At 37.3% G+C, this 18894-nt stretch overlaps 1 protein-coding gene across 9 annotated transcripts in view; it reads right to left on the bottom strand.

Moving 5' to 3' along the window:
- Positions 1-176: 176 nt before the first annotated feature.
- Positions 177-18894, bottom strand: part of LOC117402941 (centrosomal protein of 170 kDa-like) — a 118682-nt gene continuing 99964 nt past the window's right edge. For all 9 annotated transcript variants that reach the window (XM_059024370.1, XM_059024367.1, XM_059024365.1 and 6 more), the window contains 3 exons: positions 17477-17570; positions 7670-7721; positions 177-4785 (listed from right to left, as the gene is read on the bottom strand). In XM_059024370.1, coding sequence (XP_058880353.1) covers positions 4508-4785; positions 7670-7721; positions 17477-17570 — 424 coding nt within the window. In that variant the 3' untranslated portion in view covers positions 177-4507. The remainder of the gene's footprint in view (positions 4786-7669; positions 7722-17476; positions 17571-18894) is intronic.

Consider the following 18894-nt stretch of genomic DNA (forward strand, 5'->3'; position numbering starts at 1 on the left):
ACCAAGGGCAATTAAAATAATGGGCTTTGAAGTCCTTTCCATGACTCCTCACATGATAATTTCAGGATCCTTTCTGTTGGAGAAGGTTAATTATCAGTTTAATACATCTTTGTAAAACATGGCCAAATTTTAAAAAAAACATCACAAGAAAAAAATACCCCATCTGAATTATTAAGCAGGTTAGATCCAGAAACAATTTTATTGAAAAGTTGTAGATGCAAATAACAAAACATAACACATGAAATATAACATAAATAAATAAAAGATAATGGTATTCATACCAAACAAAACAAATGTGTAAACTTTTGAACAAAGAAATGTACCAAGCACTTGAATTTTCAGTCATTTTGCAGTATGCCATGTAATGTCAACATTTCCGAATAGTGTTACATTCCTGTTAGATGGGCAACATTATGCAGGTCTAGTTGTTTTGGTTTTTGTATTTTTTTTAATTTTTTTTTTTAAATGACAGCCACAAATGGGCTTAACTTTTATTCAGGAATGCCAAAGATAACTGCATTACTGTATTAGCTGAAAGATGTGCAAATTAAAGATATTTAGCCCATTTCTGTATGATTCATTAAACCTTTGAAACTGTTTGAATACTGGGCACTTTGTGACATCATACAATTGTATACCAAACAGAAAGAAAACAGCATTTTTCTGGTACCTGGTACCTCAAATTAACGTGTATATATATACACACACACACACACACACACAGTTGTAGTCAAAAGTTTATATACCACAATGGAAATTTATAATTCCTAGAAATTTCAAGAAAACCAGGAATTTTAGGAAAAATCTTTTGTAGTAAAAGTTTTGTTTGTGTGGAGGAGGAAAAAAAGTTACAAGAAACAGATGTCTAAGATTATTTATTCAGCATTTTTTTTGTTTACAAAACTCCAAAAATGCTAATTCAAAAGTATCATACCCTTTATTGCTATGATAGTATTGTCTACAAGGTGCTATAAATTTCAATATGATAATGCAGAACCTAATTCTAGAGAAGTCAAGAAAATGCTGGATTGTAGGTGAACATTCTTAGAGTATAAAAGAGTTAGGCATAGATGATTGCTGTCATTACCAAGAAGTCAATATGGGAAAAAGTAAAGAGCTATCCGAAGACCTTAGGCAGAAAATTATTTATTGTCATAAAGCTGGAGAAGGATACAACAAAATGTCCAAACATTTGTATCCCAATTTCAACTATTTTTTGTTATCAAGAAGTACAAGACTCACAGTACTGTCACAACGCACCCTCGGTTTGGAACAAAGAAGGTTCTTTCACCAAGAAAAAGTAGAAGAATTGTGAGGAAGATTAATAACAATCCGAGATTGAGTGCCAAAGATATTCCAAGTGAATTGGCTGCAAGTGGGACTGGGGTTTCCATTTCAAACACAGGTCGAGTATTGCATGGTGAAGGTCTCAATGATCGCAGGCCAAGGAAAAAGCCACTCTTAGGAAAACATCACAAGGACAATCGCTTAAAATTTGCAAAACGTCATTTGAATGATGGATATGAGTTCTGGTCAAAGGTTTTGTGGAGTGATGACACAAATCGAGCTATTTGGTCATGCTGATAGTTGTTAAGTTTGTAGAAAGTCTGGTGAGGCGTACAAAGAAAAGAACACCATACCTACTGTCCAGCATGAAGGTGTTAATATCCTTCTATGGGGCTGTTTTTCCTCTAAATGGCAGAGGAAATTTAGTTCCAATACATGGTAAAATGGATTCCATAGCATACCAAAAGATATTGGCCGACCATCTGAAACCCTCCACTACAAAACTTGGTTTAAAGCGCAACTGGACATTCCAACACAACAACGATCCAAAACACACATCAAAATACATACATACATCTAAAATGGTTAAAGAAGAATAAAATCAAGGTTCTGGAATGCCTAGTCAAAGTCCCGATCTAAATCTGACTGAGAATCTTTGGTATGAGTTGAAGAAGGCTAAAAGATAAGTCCTCGGAATTTGAATGAACTGGAACAATTTTGCGTTGAAGAAAAAAATCACTAAAGAACCTTGCCTAAAGCTCATTGACAAATATCCGAATAGTTTAAAAGAGGTTATTATTTTCGTTGTCAGGGTATGAATACTTTTGAATTAGCATTTTTGGAGTTTTGCCAAAAAATTGCTGAAAGACATCATTGTAGACATCTATTTCTTGTAACTGTTTTTCCTCAACCATAGAAGCAAAACTTTTGCTCCAAAAGATTTCCTATGATTATGTGTTTTCGAGAAATTTCGAGAAGTTATAAATTTCCATTGGGTTATGTAAACTTTTGACTACAACTGTGTGTGTGTGTGTGTGTGTGTGTGTGTGTATGTATGTATGTATAATGCAATTTCTAATAAACTGGGTTATACAAATAAAGACATAAAGACATAAAAAAAGGTTCTGAATGCCTAATGAAGTCTACAGAAAGCAGCAAGATCTTCAAAATGGAGACAGCCATGGATAGGAGAAAGATTTATAAAATGGCTAAATCATCATATGTACTAAGATAACAAACAACATGTTTATACAAAGGAGGTGGCATAGGGCTCCTAAGTGTCGCATATTCTTTTATTTTACACAATAATTAACATTAACAAAATGGGTCTTGCAAGTAAAACTTTGGCGATATCTTTTATTGTGGAACCACTGGTCACTGGCTAATGCAGAACCCAATATTGAGTTCCACATGTATTTTTGTTGTATTTTACATTGATCAAAACAAACTTTGATTAACATTTTACCATCTTCCATAAAGCAAATGCAATACAAATCTGCAGGATAAGAACAATGTGTCACACCCCAGTGATATTCCAAGTTCAAATCCCATTTAGGACAACATTACCCAGTTCCTACACTATTTAGCAAGTAAACAAGAACTCTTCAGCAAATCAAACTGATTTCTTTGTACTGCATCTATTAAAAATCACAGGTCTCGCTGTCAAGATACTTTTGTATTCTCAGTGCAAACATAAGTAGGACTGCCAGACAATTGTCTAATGCAGAACTGATAACACTAATGACAAGAGGATATAACAGATTCAGACTTGCATCTCAGAAAAGCTATTTCTGCTTTTTTCCAGTTAATAAAAATGAAAAACTGATATGACAGAAACTAGCACAGTCTTACAAGGTACCCACAAACATTTTCTTTGTAATGGCAGTCACCATAATGGAAACACAGTTAATCTGTTCAATCACCTTACTGTTTAACAAAATATATTAATTTCTACAGCAGAGTAAAACTACATAGGTAACTTTGTTTTTCCACAAACTGCATAAAGCACTTTTAAGGAACATACATACATGTCCATTTGTCTTACACAAGACAGAAAAACAGTTTCCTACACAGGACGCATTACACTAATGCTCAGTGGACTCAGCTCCATTGCAAAGTAAGGTTGGACTAGTTATTAAAAGTAAATAAACATGGTTAGTCCAGTTAGGGAGGAAACCATTGACTTTGTAATATTAGAATGTTGTGTTCTATTATTCTCAGTGACACAGAAAGGTAATGTTACACATCCTGCATTTTTATTATCCTGCAAACTGACTTAAACATTATCTGTTCAATTTACTAGAAGGTTGCACTGGTGGCCTTTTGACTCAATTTACTGTTGTTAGCAGCCATCTTTGGTGACTACAAGCATATGGCCACTAAATCTCTGGATATACATTAGTCCAGAATCAAATATCTGCTATGTATCTGAATTAGGTAGCTTGGTCCAGACAAGTTAGTGTAATGCTTTGCTCCTGCAGCTGAACAGTTCTACATACCGGGACTAAAACAGCAAGTTAATGACAAAGCAGCAGGCACCTTTTAGAAAGAACACCTGGATCAGATGAAGAAAATGTTCCAATCTTTTCAGTTACCATTGTCACCAGGTGAGGGGAGTTCCCCATGGAGAACATAACAAGCTGAGGCAAAGGATGGGGGTGGATACCATATACTTCTTAGATTAAAGTCCATGTTTAATGAAGCCCCCCATAGCTAAAATGGTAGGTTAAAAATAGCCCTTTTGAAGCTGCTTAAACTAAAAGAGATGCCCACATTGATGCCAACATTAACCAGAATTGTGTGAAGATTTGTAGAGAAGATTTGGAAATTGATTTACGGATTGAGTAAAGTCACTTTAATGGGATTTTCAATGTTAGCATCACTATACAACAAAGGGGAAGAAACACATTATTATATATCTTTAGTGTTCACAGAACTGATTTTGTATACTTTTGTTTTACATTACTAGACAACCAAGTATAACATATTCAAGGAGTCTGGAAATGTTTTCTTTTCCTTGTCAATTGACATACACGCTTTGTACAAAGGGTACCCTGTATTTAAATGAAACAGGTGACTGAAGTGCTCCTTCATCAATAATAAAGAGAAAAGGGGTAAATAAATGTAAAATGGCAAGTAAAGGATTTTTGTTGAGCATAAATATTCCACGCATCTTCCCCTAAACAATTTATTCTGCCCATGTCCAGGGTCAAGAATCAAGTTACTCGTGGACCACAGAGTCTCCCTCCTCCCCGCTGGGGTTAAATCTGTTGTAGTGGAGGCTGAAGTCACGGTTAGACTCAACGCTGTCTAACTCTGACGAGGCAGAAATAAGCCCCAGCCGGGCTGTACGCAGTTCTGGTGCCCCCGGAGGTGGGGCTGCTGCCCGGGCGCCTCGTGAGCTGGGGCTTGAGCTCTGCTTTGGCAGGACAGGACTGGTCAATCCCAGGCTGCTTAGAGCATCCAGAGTGCCATCAGGGTCAACCATCACATTGATAACTTTAGGACAAAAAAAAAAAAGAGGATGTTAATTTGCGTGGACTGTAGACATATATTCATAACTTCAAACACGTTAAATACAGATGTAAAACTGGCAGAAGACAAACATTTCAGCTAAATGCCTTTATTAGTGTAATAGAGTAGACAGAACAGTATTTCAGAGATCGAGGCTATAAATCTGTACTGATAGAAATGTTCAGGAATTGGCCCTGGAATTCAATTGATATCGCAACCTCCAATTCCAAAGGTGATGGAGGACTGTAAATACAGTACATGAAAGACAAGGCCTATATTAAGAAGTTGGAAAGCCTCCAATAAAGATAAAAGATACTCAAGTTTTTAGTTTTATTTAACATCTCAATATGTTAAGCTCTGTTACACATTCATATTAAAGGGAATTTAAAAAGTACAGATTTTTCTCCTAAAGTACTATTTTATGGCTCCATTTAGTCTACCTGAAATTAACCACATTCTAAAACATAATTTTGAGATGGAGTTGACCTTAGTCAAAGCTAATCAGGCCTGCTGACCTCATGATAGGCATTGTAGCAATGTAACAGTATAGTATAAATATAATAAATATTGATTTTGTTTAATCAAGCCTTCTTGCAAAAATATAAATAATTCCTGTTACTGTATTTAATGATCCTTAGCTTACATGCACAGCATTACTACCGACTCAAGAAAAAAAGAAACTGGGAAAATAAGTGTCTATATCTTGGGCATGATAATATGAATTCTGTTTGTCCACCTCGGTTAACTCGACATCCCGCAGGAATGCCATTTAGTGTTGACTTATCCGAGGTGTCGAGTTAACCACTGGTCCACATGAGCCATGGCATTAACATGTATAAGTAACAGAACTCACACATTTACAGTATTACAGTATTTACAAGTTTCTTTTTTAGTTAAATGTCCTTATGAAAACAGTTGAAAGAACAGCAGTGAATATATCAATTACAGTATACAGTACTGTACAAACTCGGTACAACACGTATAGTTCGATTGAAATAAGAATAAATAAAATAACTACAGCGTTATTTTTACAAAAACAATCCAACTACAAGCTGTTGACTACTGTATACTTTTAGTTATTCGTTTGTACGGTCTAATTTAACAGCTTAAATAGCAAAAATTCACTCCGTCAACAAAAATAAACAACTTACAGTTTCACACAGAAATAAAGCATTGTTGATTGTTTCGCATGCAAAAAAAAGTTCTGCTTACAAGCTTGTTATCCTGAATAGCCTGAGCTTTAAGTGAATTGAATGAGAACTAATTTTTTACTTCTCATTGTGAACTGATACTGTAACCAGCTGCACTTAGTTGCGAATGAATGAATGAACGATCAGTTTCCTGTCAGAGGTCAGTCACGTGAAACAAGAGTGTCAAGTAGATCAGTGTGACAGAGACAGGATGATTCTTGGTGATAAATCTCCCTCCCGACCTGTGAGGGTGCTGTGTAAAGGGAACAGAGTGCCCTGGACCGAATGGCCAGACAATTAATTCCCAGGGTTAGGTGGAAGTCGGCCATCTAGGGGGAGGGGCTACGGTACACCAAGTCATCGACCCGGAAGGGAAACGATGTGGCAGCCGCGGATTGGAGGAGCGGCTACAATCGTTTACCAAGGGGTCATGTATGACGGTACATAAAGGGGACGAAGCGACGTAATCTGTTCCTTCGTTTTGGTTAATGAGAAAGAACCCGGAAGGACCTGAGGATTGAAAAGTGTATCAGGAGTGTTTGTTTGTTTTGTCACTAATTGTTGTTATTGTTATTAGTAGACGGCTAACACGTCCAGAGCTGTAGCCAGATGCCAGCACGAACCCTGACAGCACTCCACCTGTGTCACAGTAAATAACTGTAATCACACCACGAGCACTACAGCACGAACCCGGACAGCACTCCACCTGTGTCACAAATAAATAATTGTAAAGCACCACAAGCACTGCAGCACACACCCAGGACTGGTGACCGTGTTTGTGTATCGTGTTTGAAACGGGACTGTGTTTATTATTTAGTGCTGTAAACCCTTTGTTTTGAACACTGCACTGCATCACTCCTACACCTGTACCAAACTAATTATCATTTTCAGATGTTCAAAGTACAAATAAACTTTACAGTTTAGTTTAAATTGAGCTTTTCTATGTTCATTTTGCACAATGAAAGATTAAATAAAAATTGGTCATGACTGTCAGCAACCCTCCTGGGTAGTGTCCTCTTTTTGAGGATCTGAAATACGGTAACCCGACAATAGAGTATATTTAGAAGCAAGGTGACAGCATGATTAAGCGTTTGAATGGTTTTATTTAATGGAATGATTAGGTGCAGCCCAGGACCTCGCCTTTTAGCCTGAAAGGATTCACTCTCCTATGAGGTGAGACCTCTGACAGCTATCACAGGTCAACCAAGGCCACGTGATGAGAGTCATTGGAGATGCAGCTGCAAATGAGGCAGAGATGACCACTTATAAAACGACTGCTGGTAAACAAGTGAGAGAAGAAAAGGGTCTGTTGTCTTGCGACAAGCCTTTAAAATGTCAAGCTTCTGCAATTTCACTTGTGTGTGCATGTCTTGAAACCTGTTTTTTTTTAATCCAAATGAAGCCTGACTTTTTACCTTAAACCATGAGAAGCAAGCAGCTCAGAATGCTCTTTGACAACTGCTGACTGCATCAAGCCAGGTCTTTAAGACTGAATCTTTGTCTGTCCTCATTCTGCTGAGCTAGTACAATTTCACACTCGGCGAGCTTTAGAATACAAAACCGGACTATAGACATGAATAAAGAATGACACAACCAGTATCACTTGCAGCTCAGTGGATCAGGACCCTAAGGAGCTACTCAAATGCAACCCTATACCCTCTTGAGCATTGTGGTCTTACCCTGTAGTTGTTTTTCTACTCTTTTCAGCTCCAGCAAGATTGATGAAATCTCCTGCAGAAAAGGCGAAAAAAAAAAAAACACATGTCAAGATCACAGAATGCATGTCATTGTTAGATACTTTGGTAATATACAGGCCGGTTATAAATAGGACTCTATTTTTTATTTGGTTCTGTTGCCTAATGGATACAGATACTGACTTGTAGTTATGTGACACCCTTTCATAACAGGGCTCCAGACAAACTTTTTATCCAAGGAGCCAATGGCTCCTAGACCAACATATGGCTGCTAGACCAACATTTCTGGGCGCCAGATCCAGTTGTTGGGTGCCAGTTTAATAGCATGTTAGCTGCCTCCAAATTCAACTCCTTCAAAATACAAGAAAACAAAACGATACAAAAACAGAACTCACTTTGCCTCATGTGCTGCCTCGTTCATCCTCTATGCTGCCTGACTCTGACTTGCTCTGCCTTCCTTTTGCCTTCTGCCTTCCTTTTGATAATGTTTCTTAACAAATTAGCTGGAATTTAGCCTTAAGCCTGTGAACTATACTCAACTATGTAATCTTTCTTATTTATCAGTCTGAGCCAGTGTCACCAACAGTTAAAATGTCTGTATCACTTGGCCAGGAAGTGTACTTTGGTCTTCGTCTCCTTTTACTCGTGTAAAGCCAGCGCTTAACACAAGGCTCTGGGTCAAAAAGTTCAAGTGAAGGGCCCTCTGCAATGATTCTCACAAGATCGGAACTCACATTAAGGGAGTTCCGTAGCTTGGATTTAATTCTGTTTTGTGTAGAAAATTCACGCTTGCATTGGGCAGCTGATATCGGCAGCACAAGCATGATTTCCACTAAATGTATAAGATTTTTTTTAATCTGTGCAAAAGGGTTCTTTTGTTAACATGACCTCTAGTAAAGTAATGTAGGATTTATCCATAAACTGACATTTGACCAATGTTTTAAGCATTCTCCATTTTGCTTGAACTGCATCAACACTGCATCCATTCTTTTCTAAAAGGTCACTATACCAATTCAGTAAGACTTCTAACTGCTCATCTCCAAAAGTTAACAAGATTATCAGGCCATGCACCATGGCAGAACATTAAAAAGCACTGTTTCACTCTGGGTCCTCCTGAAACCCCTCCCTCTGAGGAAAGCTTAATTATGTTGTCAAACCTGAACTGACCCTGCTGCTGTGCACCTGCCTGGGGTTGGGAATCCACATGTTGCAAAAATGTCTCTAGTTTGCCATTTTTTAAATGGCTTTTCATTCAAACTTTTAATTGTCAAAACACAGTTCTCAATTGCTGCAACAGCCAGGGGAAGGATTAAACTATTCTTCTGGCATGTAAGGCTAAATTTTGACACCTCTGAAAAGAGATCATGTAAAAAAGTGACAAAACCCTACAAAAGCAAGTTTTTCCATTTCCTATCCAACATGTTTTGCTCTTCCTCTAATCTCTGTGTCTGTGGAAGTGGAAGCAAGATGCTCCATGTGGTGATGCACAGCAGTAAACTGTCTGTCCAGTAGCAACATTCTCATCATTTGACTGCAAAAAAACAGACAACGCCCGATAAATGTGTGGCAGCCAGCACTGTGTCTTTACAGCTGAAGGTGTCCTAACTCAGCCCCAATGGCTTTCAACTCATGCTTTTTGGACTGAAGTGGTAGGTTTTCCACACCAACTGCAGAAGGTCACATACTTTCTTAATCATTGGAAGTGATCTTTGAGCACTTTACATTGTCAATTCAAGCCTATGTGATAAGTAATGAAATGACAGACTATGCTGTCCAATCTCGCTTCTCAAGAGAGCTTCTACCCCTCCTGTAGGTCCCATATAAACACTGGCACCATCTGCTCCAAAAGCACTTAATTTTTCTCGCCATCAATCTGAACATTCTTTATCAACCTTTCCAAGCAAATTCTTGGTTGTGTTTGAGATTCCTTGAGCATGACAATGATCTAGTTCAGCTAAGCCTATCAGATGATTCACTGCCACACCTGCAGAAACATACCTGCAGTGCACAATTACATTATCTCTCCCAGCTACATCTGTTCCACAGTCAGTTAAAACAGAAATGTAATTTGCAATATGAACCCCTTTCTTCAGCAATGACAGCAACAAATTCAGCACACGCTGTAACATTGTCATATCTTTTGGATACATCCAAACCATTCTTTTTCATTAGAACAATCTGTGAGTTTATTGAATGGCAATTTTTCTACTGCAATCATATAAGCAGCACTGAATTTCATTTTTAATTCCCTGTGATTTTTTTCTGCATTGATTTCAGTAGCATGTACCATTGCTCTGGCCATCGGGTGGCGTACACTTTGCAGTAACGCAGTCCCTAGCATTTTTATGGTTTCAGCTTTCACAGTGCTTTTTCACAGTCTCTTTTTTTAAAATGGTCTGTTCCAGAAATAAAATGAGTTTTCCCTGCAATAGCGGGTCCTGCCTTTATACAAAACTCACAATATATTTTCTGTTTTTCACCATTGTAACATAACCAGCCAATTCTTGAAGCCACAAAGTCTTAAGCTGCCGTGCAAGTTATTCTGTCGGGGGTGGTACCTTGTCTGAACAGGGAGGCTGCTGCGCAATTACCGGTAAATCACCTTAAGCAAACTCTCGACTCGCAAGACTTACAGAGTCTATATCTACAGTTGGTGCAGATTCTGCAGTACTAGTGCTAGATGCAGCAGACAAACTGGAGAGAAAAAAAATGGCTATTTTTCTTTTCAACATGACTTGAAATAAAGCTCTTTACTACGTGTACCAGCAAAGTTTACATTGGTTATGGGAGGCGGCACAATTTCTTTCAGCATGGTATGGCGAATTTTTAAATCTCCCCCTTTTTTTATCATTTCTTACAGTATTTGTGGCACATTTTGAATGACACGTGTACAAAACATAACATGTTCCAAGTTTATTTTTTCCCATATGCTTTCTCAATAAATCTGCCTAATACTCACTGATACTGACACCATGTAGAATAAGGAAATAAATGTGTGTGTTCTGTTTTTTCTGCAATTTCAGTTATTTCATTTTCAATCTAACAGGCCTTCTCACACATTACAGTGGACACATGGGAGATTGATGCTTGTTGGTGCTCTCGCTTGTCCTTTTAAAAGAGTGAGAGGCAGTATTTTTGTGTTGCAGGCGCCAACGGTGACTTACCCCAAAAAATATTTTTTGGTCGCAGTCTGGAGCCCTGCATAATACTAACTACTATGGGCATGAAACATGGCATCAGAGGGGGGCTTTCCCCAAAAAATTTGTATAAACCTAGAATTCCTGGGGTGATAGTAACTTTGAATCTGAAGATTATAAAAATATGTTTTACAATATTTACTTTCATGTTTTTAATCTCCAGTACATCTCTCTGAACTCAAATAATTTAATGCACACTGCATTGAGAATAAAGTAATATTCCTTCATCTAAAACTGGGCTGAATTCCAAAACAAAAAGATGTTGTTTTTTTTTGTATTTTTTTTTTTAATTTAGTAGTCACCAATTGTTTATCATTTTCTCCCAATTTAGAATAGCCAGTTATTTTTAGGTTCAGCTCACCGCTACCACCCCCGCACTGACTCGGGAGGGGCGAAGACGATCACACGCTGTCCTCTGAAGCGTGTGCCGTCAGCCGACCGCTTCTTTTCACACTGCACCCACCATGAAGCCACCTCAGAGCTACATCGTCGGAGGACAACGCAGCTCTGGGCAGCTTACAGGCAAGCCTGCAGGCACCCGGCCAGAATACAGGGGTCGCTGGTGCGTGGTGAGTTGAAGACACCCTGGCCGACCTAACCCTCCCCCCGGGCGGCGCTCGACCAATTGTGTGCCGCCCCCTGGGAGCTTCTGTCCACGGTCAGCGGAGCGCCTTTACCGGATGTGCCACTCGGGAGCCCCCTGTGTTTTTATGTTTAAATGTTTTTTTTATATTGTTGTAGTTCACAACTTAAATACAACACACACAGTAACAACAACTAGTGATCCACATTTAGAGTGTGTTTGGTGTGGCAGCAAGTTTGTCAATCATTTTAAATACAAATTGTCAAGATCAGCAATTCATCTCCTCCTGACTGGGGAGACAAGTACTGCTGATAGAAGGTAGATTTAACAGCAGTATAACATCTTCTGCTGTTCCTTAGAGTAAGGCATCAATCTGTAGCTTGCTTATTATCTTGACAAAATTACTGCGAATTAAAAACAACAACTTGAATGTATTATTCCAGCTAAACCAAAAACCAAACTACTTTCAAGAAATGCCTCAAGATAATCCCATACATATTCCTTGGAATTGCTGTCCAGTCAGTGTATACCATGTTGTCCCCTGATTGTAACTAGACATCTCTGTCTGCAGATGCATTCCCTGCTCAAACAAAGGCAGAACGCTGGTATCTGGAATGCTGACATGGCATAATTTAGCTGTCCCTTGTCTGTGGCACCAAACTAATATAATTTGTTTTGATATAAATAACCATTGCAAAAAAGGATCTGTATTCAAGTCACAAGCCGAGAAGCCACACCTCACTTCCACTGGGGTCCCTGCTGTGCTGAAGCTGGATAGTTTACATACGGGAAGGGTGGAAGACAAAACAAGGATTCCCTTCATCTCTTTCCTCAAGATAGCAACAGCAATCTTTCTGCTTGTTTAAAACTGTGGGCCTCAAACTAACCATGAACAAGTTGTTCTTGGCATGTACTGCTGATTCATCTGGCTTTGAGACTGAGAGTGCTGACAAGTGGAATTGTAAATAGAAAGGTAAAAGGCCAAGTGTGGCAGTGTGGGGACCTGTGCTTCCCTTGGCATCAGAACCAGGTTTTCTGTTCCAAGTACAGTTACTCATGTGACCTTAAGAGCTATACAGAAGAAACGTAAAAAGTCACAGAACCTCAGTGTCAGGGATTTCCAAACTCCCACATGTAGCGTGGGTGAACAGAGCATGATCGGGTTCATCTCCTATGAGAAGGACAGTGTGTGTGTGTCATCAATTCAGCAGTCTTGAAATTGATGTAAGATTATCCCAGTAATCAATAACTTTTTGTCTGCTACACGTCTGCCCTAAAATATTTATGTATGTTTGTGTGGTTATATGTTTAACAGAGCTATACAGTCACTACAAATCTTAAAAGACAACGGAACTCGTAATTAATAGTATAATAATTTCTTAAAATACAATATCAATCTCACAAAATATCGTTGTTTTGATGGTATTGTTTACCTACTTTACATTCGTCAAGTATAACAATTCAATTGTGTGACAGCAGTGGCGCCATGTCTGTTGCGGTCTCCCTATTTCGACCTGGCCACAGGGTCCAGACCACATTACATGTACAAAATGCTTTGAAATACATTCAATACCTATTACCCTTTCTACAGACCCGATAGGAAGAAAATCTGCCAAATTGGAACATTGAAAAAAAACAATTAATTTTATGAGGTGGTATTTCAAAGCCTTAACCACTTAGCTATCGCTCAAAAAGTTGATTGTGTTGTGCTATGTGTCAGTAAGACACACTGTACCTCTTTGAATTACTAACATATCAGGTGTGGTTTCGGAGTTATAGGATTGGGAATAAGTGATGCGCTTTCATGTTTGACTGGCCTGTCTCAGCAGCGGATTCTGTTGTTCTGCCTCTGCAGCTAATTTGTGCTACTGTGCCTTTGTAACCTCCACATAAATATTAATAAAAATAATATAGCATTTATAGTGTTGCACTTATTAAGAAACAAATTCATTTAAGATAAGGATTGAATGATCACATTTTGATATGTTGTAAACAAAATATTACCCTTTTAATACACGTTTTAATGCAGTACAGACTTAGTGCACTGCAGCAGTACTTGGAGACACTTACTATACAACCAAGTCAGCGAGTTACCATGTTAACAAAAAAATGCAGCCCACGTACATTTTTTAATTTGAATGGTGGTGTTATTTTAATATAATCATTTACATTTTACTAACTTTGTTAGGTTAAAACTGATTAATAAAATCCATTTAGACTTGTTTCTGTTTAAATCTAAAAATAAGTTTACTACAAGCTCCCCTCACATGGATGCTTAACTAGGGTTTTCAGAGTTTTCAATTACTCTTAACACATTTAAAATAACTTGCAATAAACTTGTTCTTTTTAAAGCTTCAGTAACCATGTTCAAATTACACACTGAAGTGGCATTATTTAATATCTACATTTACTACATTATTAGCATTTTGACTTCAATTAGCATGTTCCATGGCAGCTTTAGATTTACAGACACTAGATCTCCCTACTGAAACTTCTTGCCACAGTCAAGCTGCTGTGACTTGCATTATCTGGAGGTTATACATTATTTTCAAGCTGTTATACTATATTTTAGGGAGTTGCAGTAGAGAAGGGGAAAACTTCTGATTATTAATTTATTTTATTTTATGGTGACATTTACAGTGCATTAGTAAACAAGAAGGCCTCTGTTTATTTCAGACCTATTCCCCCATACAGTCTCTATGCAATTTCCTCTTCACTCTGTTCTTGTTTAACAAATCAATATGCTCTGCCTTGTGCAGCGATTGTCATTCTATTGGGGATGGGTCACATTTTATGGCTGCTATTCCATCCTGGGTTTTAAATAGTTAATTTGTTGATCGACAATGAGACTACTAAAGCAAACAAAATCTAAAGCTGCCAGTATTAAATGCTATTTTAATTGAAATGTTGTACAGTGTTTGCTTTTTTTCCCCCACATATTCTATGAATGGGACTAAAAGTTTTTTTAATATGATTTGATTTTTTTCCTTTAGTAGTCTCGTCAAACAACACATTTTTAAAATACTGTACTAAATACAGTAGATGTACTTGTTTCTGCATTTCTTATATACCCCATGCTTGTAGAAGCTTTTTAAATGTCTGAATGGTCATGCAAGTGATCCATGTACAATCAAACATACGTATTTGCCAATAAAGGGTACATAAGGACCTTTTTATTTTATTACATGTTCCCATGTGTTACTACAACTGTTTACGTAAGGTGTGTGTATTGTTTTATTTATTTTGTTTACATTTTGACCACTTTAAACTTTTAAATTGCATTCACTGCCTCAAGGTGGCTTCCCATGTACCTGCATGGACCTCTCAGAACTACATTTCCCATCATCCTCCTGCTCACATATGTAACTGAGATGGATTTACCTGCGAGAGGCGGAGTCTTATTGTGACCTTTTCCATAATGTGCCCCCCCAAAACAACTTGGTGTCATCTCGTAGTGCACACTCTGCCACCAGGCCTGCGTATTCTACAAGCATAGTTAGGCAGATTGTTGTGTACAAATACAGAGCTGGATGAAACCACAGCATTACATTTTAACTTGGAAAACTGTTTAGACTATTTAACAACAACCCCCCACAGCCTCACATTTTGCATGAGCTTAACTATTTAAAGGCAAACCTAAGTGGTAATAATAACTAGATGGAAACTTTACAAGTAAAGTTGTGGGGCTTGCTTTATTGGGAAAGTGGTCAAAGTAGTTGATTTATGTCAAAAGTTACATCGTTTACAGTAAATAGAATGTTGGAAGTCTGGGAGTTTTTAAACAATGGGGATCTTTAGAATGTTATAAAAAGTCCCATTAAAGTGAATGAAGATGGACAAAAAAAGGACAAAAAGCTTAATAGTTTAAAAAGTATAAAATATATCAAAAAGTTGTATACAAGCACACTATTCCAGACCGGTCTACACGTTTTAAAGTTTGAATGGCGTTTCTAGCTTAAACGGTGTAAGAGGAGTAGCGTGCCAAAGAATAAGAAGAAGAAGAAGTAGTATGTCGAAGATTTAAAGTGGGGACTCTTGCTTCGCAAGCCCCACTAATAACATAAAACTAAATTTCTTTACTGTAATAATAAAATAATAATACAATACGCGTTTTTATGTGCTACAACTTAGCACTGACCTCATGACAGGCATTATAACAATGTAACATAGTGTACAGTAAAGTATTCATGTAATAAATATGACACTTGTTTAATCAAACCGTCTTTCAAAAATACAAACATTCCATTTGTTGTCGCCATTTATTGTACCTTAGTTTACCTGACAGGGAAACTAAGTGTCTAAATCTTGGTCATGATAATAAAAAATCTGTCAAAGTAACACTAAACCTTATGTTGCTTTTATGTTACATTATGTAACTGTCACCATTTCTTTCTCCCATTAATATATATATGATAAAGTGCCACATGATTTGAAACAGCATCTGGTGTCTGTCTACCCTGAATATTTTTTTAAGTTTTAAAGAAAAGTGCGCCATCTGGTGGTTCAGAGGATTTTTCTTAAATGTAGCTGAGGCATGACAAAAAAAAAGTGTTTCTGTGGCAAGTGACCGGTAACCCCGTGGCGCAATGCACTATGGGGATGTTTTCCACAGAACCCACTGCAGGCAAGGGAAGCCCACAGTGCACATATAACCTTAAAATGATGAATCTCACCCATTTACACATTATCTTTCAATTAAAAACTGTGGCAAAACATGATGGCAAATGTGGTGATTACAGAAGCAATACTTTCAGCTTTAATTTGATAATTCATCAAATTAAGTGCATTACTCAGTTTATTTTATTTGTAATAATTCTTCCAACTCTTTTTTGTTTTTAAAGGTTGTTTCCTTTTGTGTTACTCATATATATATATATATAGTTGTTTTTTGTTTTAGGTTTTAACTTATAAAACAAAACTTAAAACAATATATATATATATATATATATATATATATATATATATATATATATATATATATATATATATATATACACACAGATAGATAGATAGATAGATAGATAGATAGATAGATAGATAGATAGATAGATAGATAGATATATATATATATACACATCTTGCTAACCAATATCAGCTTTTATTGTTATTCTGAGATTCCAAAGAAATCTCATATGCAATATTTAGTTTAGGTTGTATGGTAGCTTGTGTATTTCAATATAAAATGCCATAACAGATAACTTCATCCTCTTCTTTGCTTTGTGTGCCGTCAGGTCAAGAACTCTATTAGGGTGTGGTTTAAAATGTCACAATTAAAACAGCACATGTGATTTGCAGTGGTATTACTTTATTGAACAACCTGTTCCACAAGCTAGTCGTTGTAGACGTGGAGAAGTACGAACAACTACTTTTAAAGGAGAAACTCCATGAACTGTCCAGTTTAACCTCTAAATCAGGGGTCTCCAACCCTGGTCCTGGGGAGCTACTGTGGCTGCTAGTTTTCATTTCAACCAATCTCTCAGTTACTTATTTGAACCAATTATTGGCTTAATTAGTCAAGATTAACAGGTGTTCCAGATCTTTAGCTATTGATGATGTAAAGACACCTATAAAACCTGCTGGATAGGGGCTCTCCAGGACCAGGGTTGGAGACCCCTGCTCTAAATAGACTATGTATTAGCAAAATCGCTAAATGGAAGCGCAATACTTTTGGCATATTTAAGCCACTGCATTTATTTTCTAAACCACAAGCCCAGCAGTATATTTGCTATGCATGTTTAACATTTGGTACTCCTCATCCTAGTATCCTGGTTCAAACATACAATATATAGACATAGTATCCTATTACCATACTCAGCACCTCTAGAATTATACTTGTTAAGCACATCTGAGAAGTAGTCTGTTTGTTCAGCAACAATAAAGTGACAGTTTAAAAATGTTTTACAATAACACAGCAGGGAGACATGTCACTTTTGAGAATCCCATGTATCTGGGGGTGATGTAGAAATGGCTACTTTATCTACAGTACAAGGTGGGATTTGTTTGTTCTCTTACCTTGTTTGATGTTTTCAGAAGCGGCATGTCACTTTCAGCTCGCAATTTGTTTTCAATTTCTTCCCAATTCCTGTCCTTGTCCTTGAATAGTATTCTAAAAGGAAAGCAAAATAAATAAAGAAATAAATAAATGAACGAAACTGAAATGTTGTTTGGCAGTAAAAGAGGAACTGTCAGTTTGATCCTTAGGCATCAATGTGATAAATGCATGACTACCCGACAATCTGTCAAGGAGGTCAGTGAGTAGATTTCTGTTTTGCCATTTTTGCTCTTATGTGCAACTATGCCACTCTCTACAGTAACTTTCAGCTGATGTTACTTAAAGTTTGAAGTCACAAGCGTTTAATGTTGTGTAAGCAGAAAATGTCTGAACCAAGGGTAAAGGGTGAATTTACTTGTGATGAATTATGACTTCACAGTATGTAAAGAATAAGGACAGGTGAATAAATGAAAAAAGACTCTTTGCTATGGCAGGACTATGAGTGAACTTGATTAGAGGCAGCCACTGAACACTTAAAACAAATTATAAGTCATTTAAATGAGAGCTACACCATGTGCAAAGTTATACATGACATGACTTATAATACTGCATATCTTGGTACTCTTCAAATGGTAATTTGAATGAGCCTGCAGCCTCACAAGTATAGCAGCACCCATTTATTGTAGGAATGAAGAAAGGCTGGGGATCTAACTTTCATCTTTAATATCTTGGTATTACTGAACAGATCATCACACCATCTTCAAATAAACATTTTGAGTGAATGCGCAGATCAAAAGTATTTCGTTTTTTGTCCACCTCCCTGTATATTTATACATTAAACATGATAATAAATTTAAAAAAGAAAGAACCCTGCATACCAACATCAATGACATCGATAACAATCTTTTTTCTTCTTCTTTTATAGCCCATATTACTTGGATGTGGTACAGTAAATGTTTTAAATGGAGTGTTTTACTATCTTCAGTTTCTCCTATCAGCATGCGGTCCTATATTCCATTACAAATTGCAACCAGAGATTTATTATTCTGATATCAGCACAAGCTTAAGACAGGGAACAGCAGTTTATGCTGCTGCTGGGACAAACCAATCAAGAACCGGAAGGTAGAGAATTGGGATTGAATGCAAAATGGTGAGGGAGACTGGGGAAAAACAAAGACGCAGTCCCTCTTCTAGCTGTAAATTAATAAACGTTGCCAAACGGTTACAAGCTTCTCCAATTAAAAACCTCATGTAAATGAATGTATCTTGACAGCATCAAAAAACAGGGGGCATCACATGCTCTTTAATCACTTAATTAAGGGTTTTAATGAAGCATATTAGGCAACCACAAATAACATTTGCAGATGTCGTCTTCCTATTAGTAATTCAGTGCTTGCTGCAGTCTAACAGTCAGCACCAAAATGCTGTATCCGTCTCG

Source organism: Acipenser ruthenus, chromosome 5 (genome assembly GCF_902713425.1).
Source record: "Acipenser ruthenus chromosome 5, fAciRut3.2 maternal haplotype, whole genome shotgun sequence".
NCBI lineage: Eukaryota > Metazoa > Chordata > Actinopteri > Acipenseriformes > Acipenseridae > Acipenser > Acipenser ruthenus.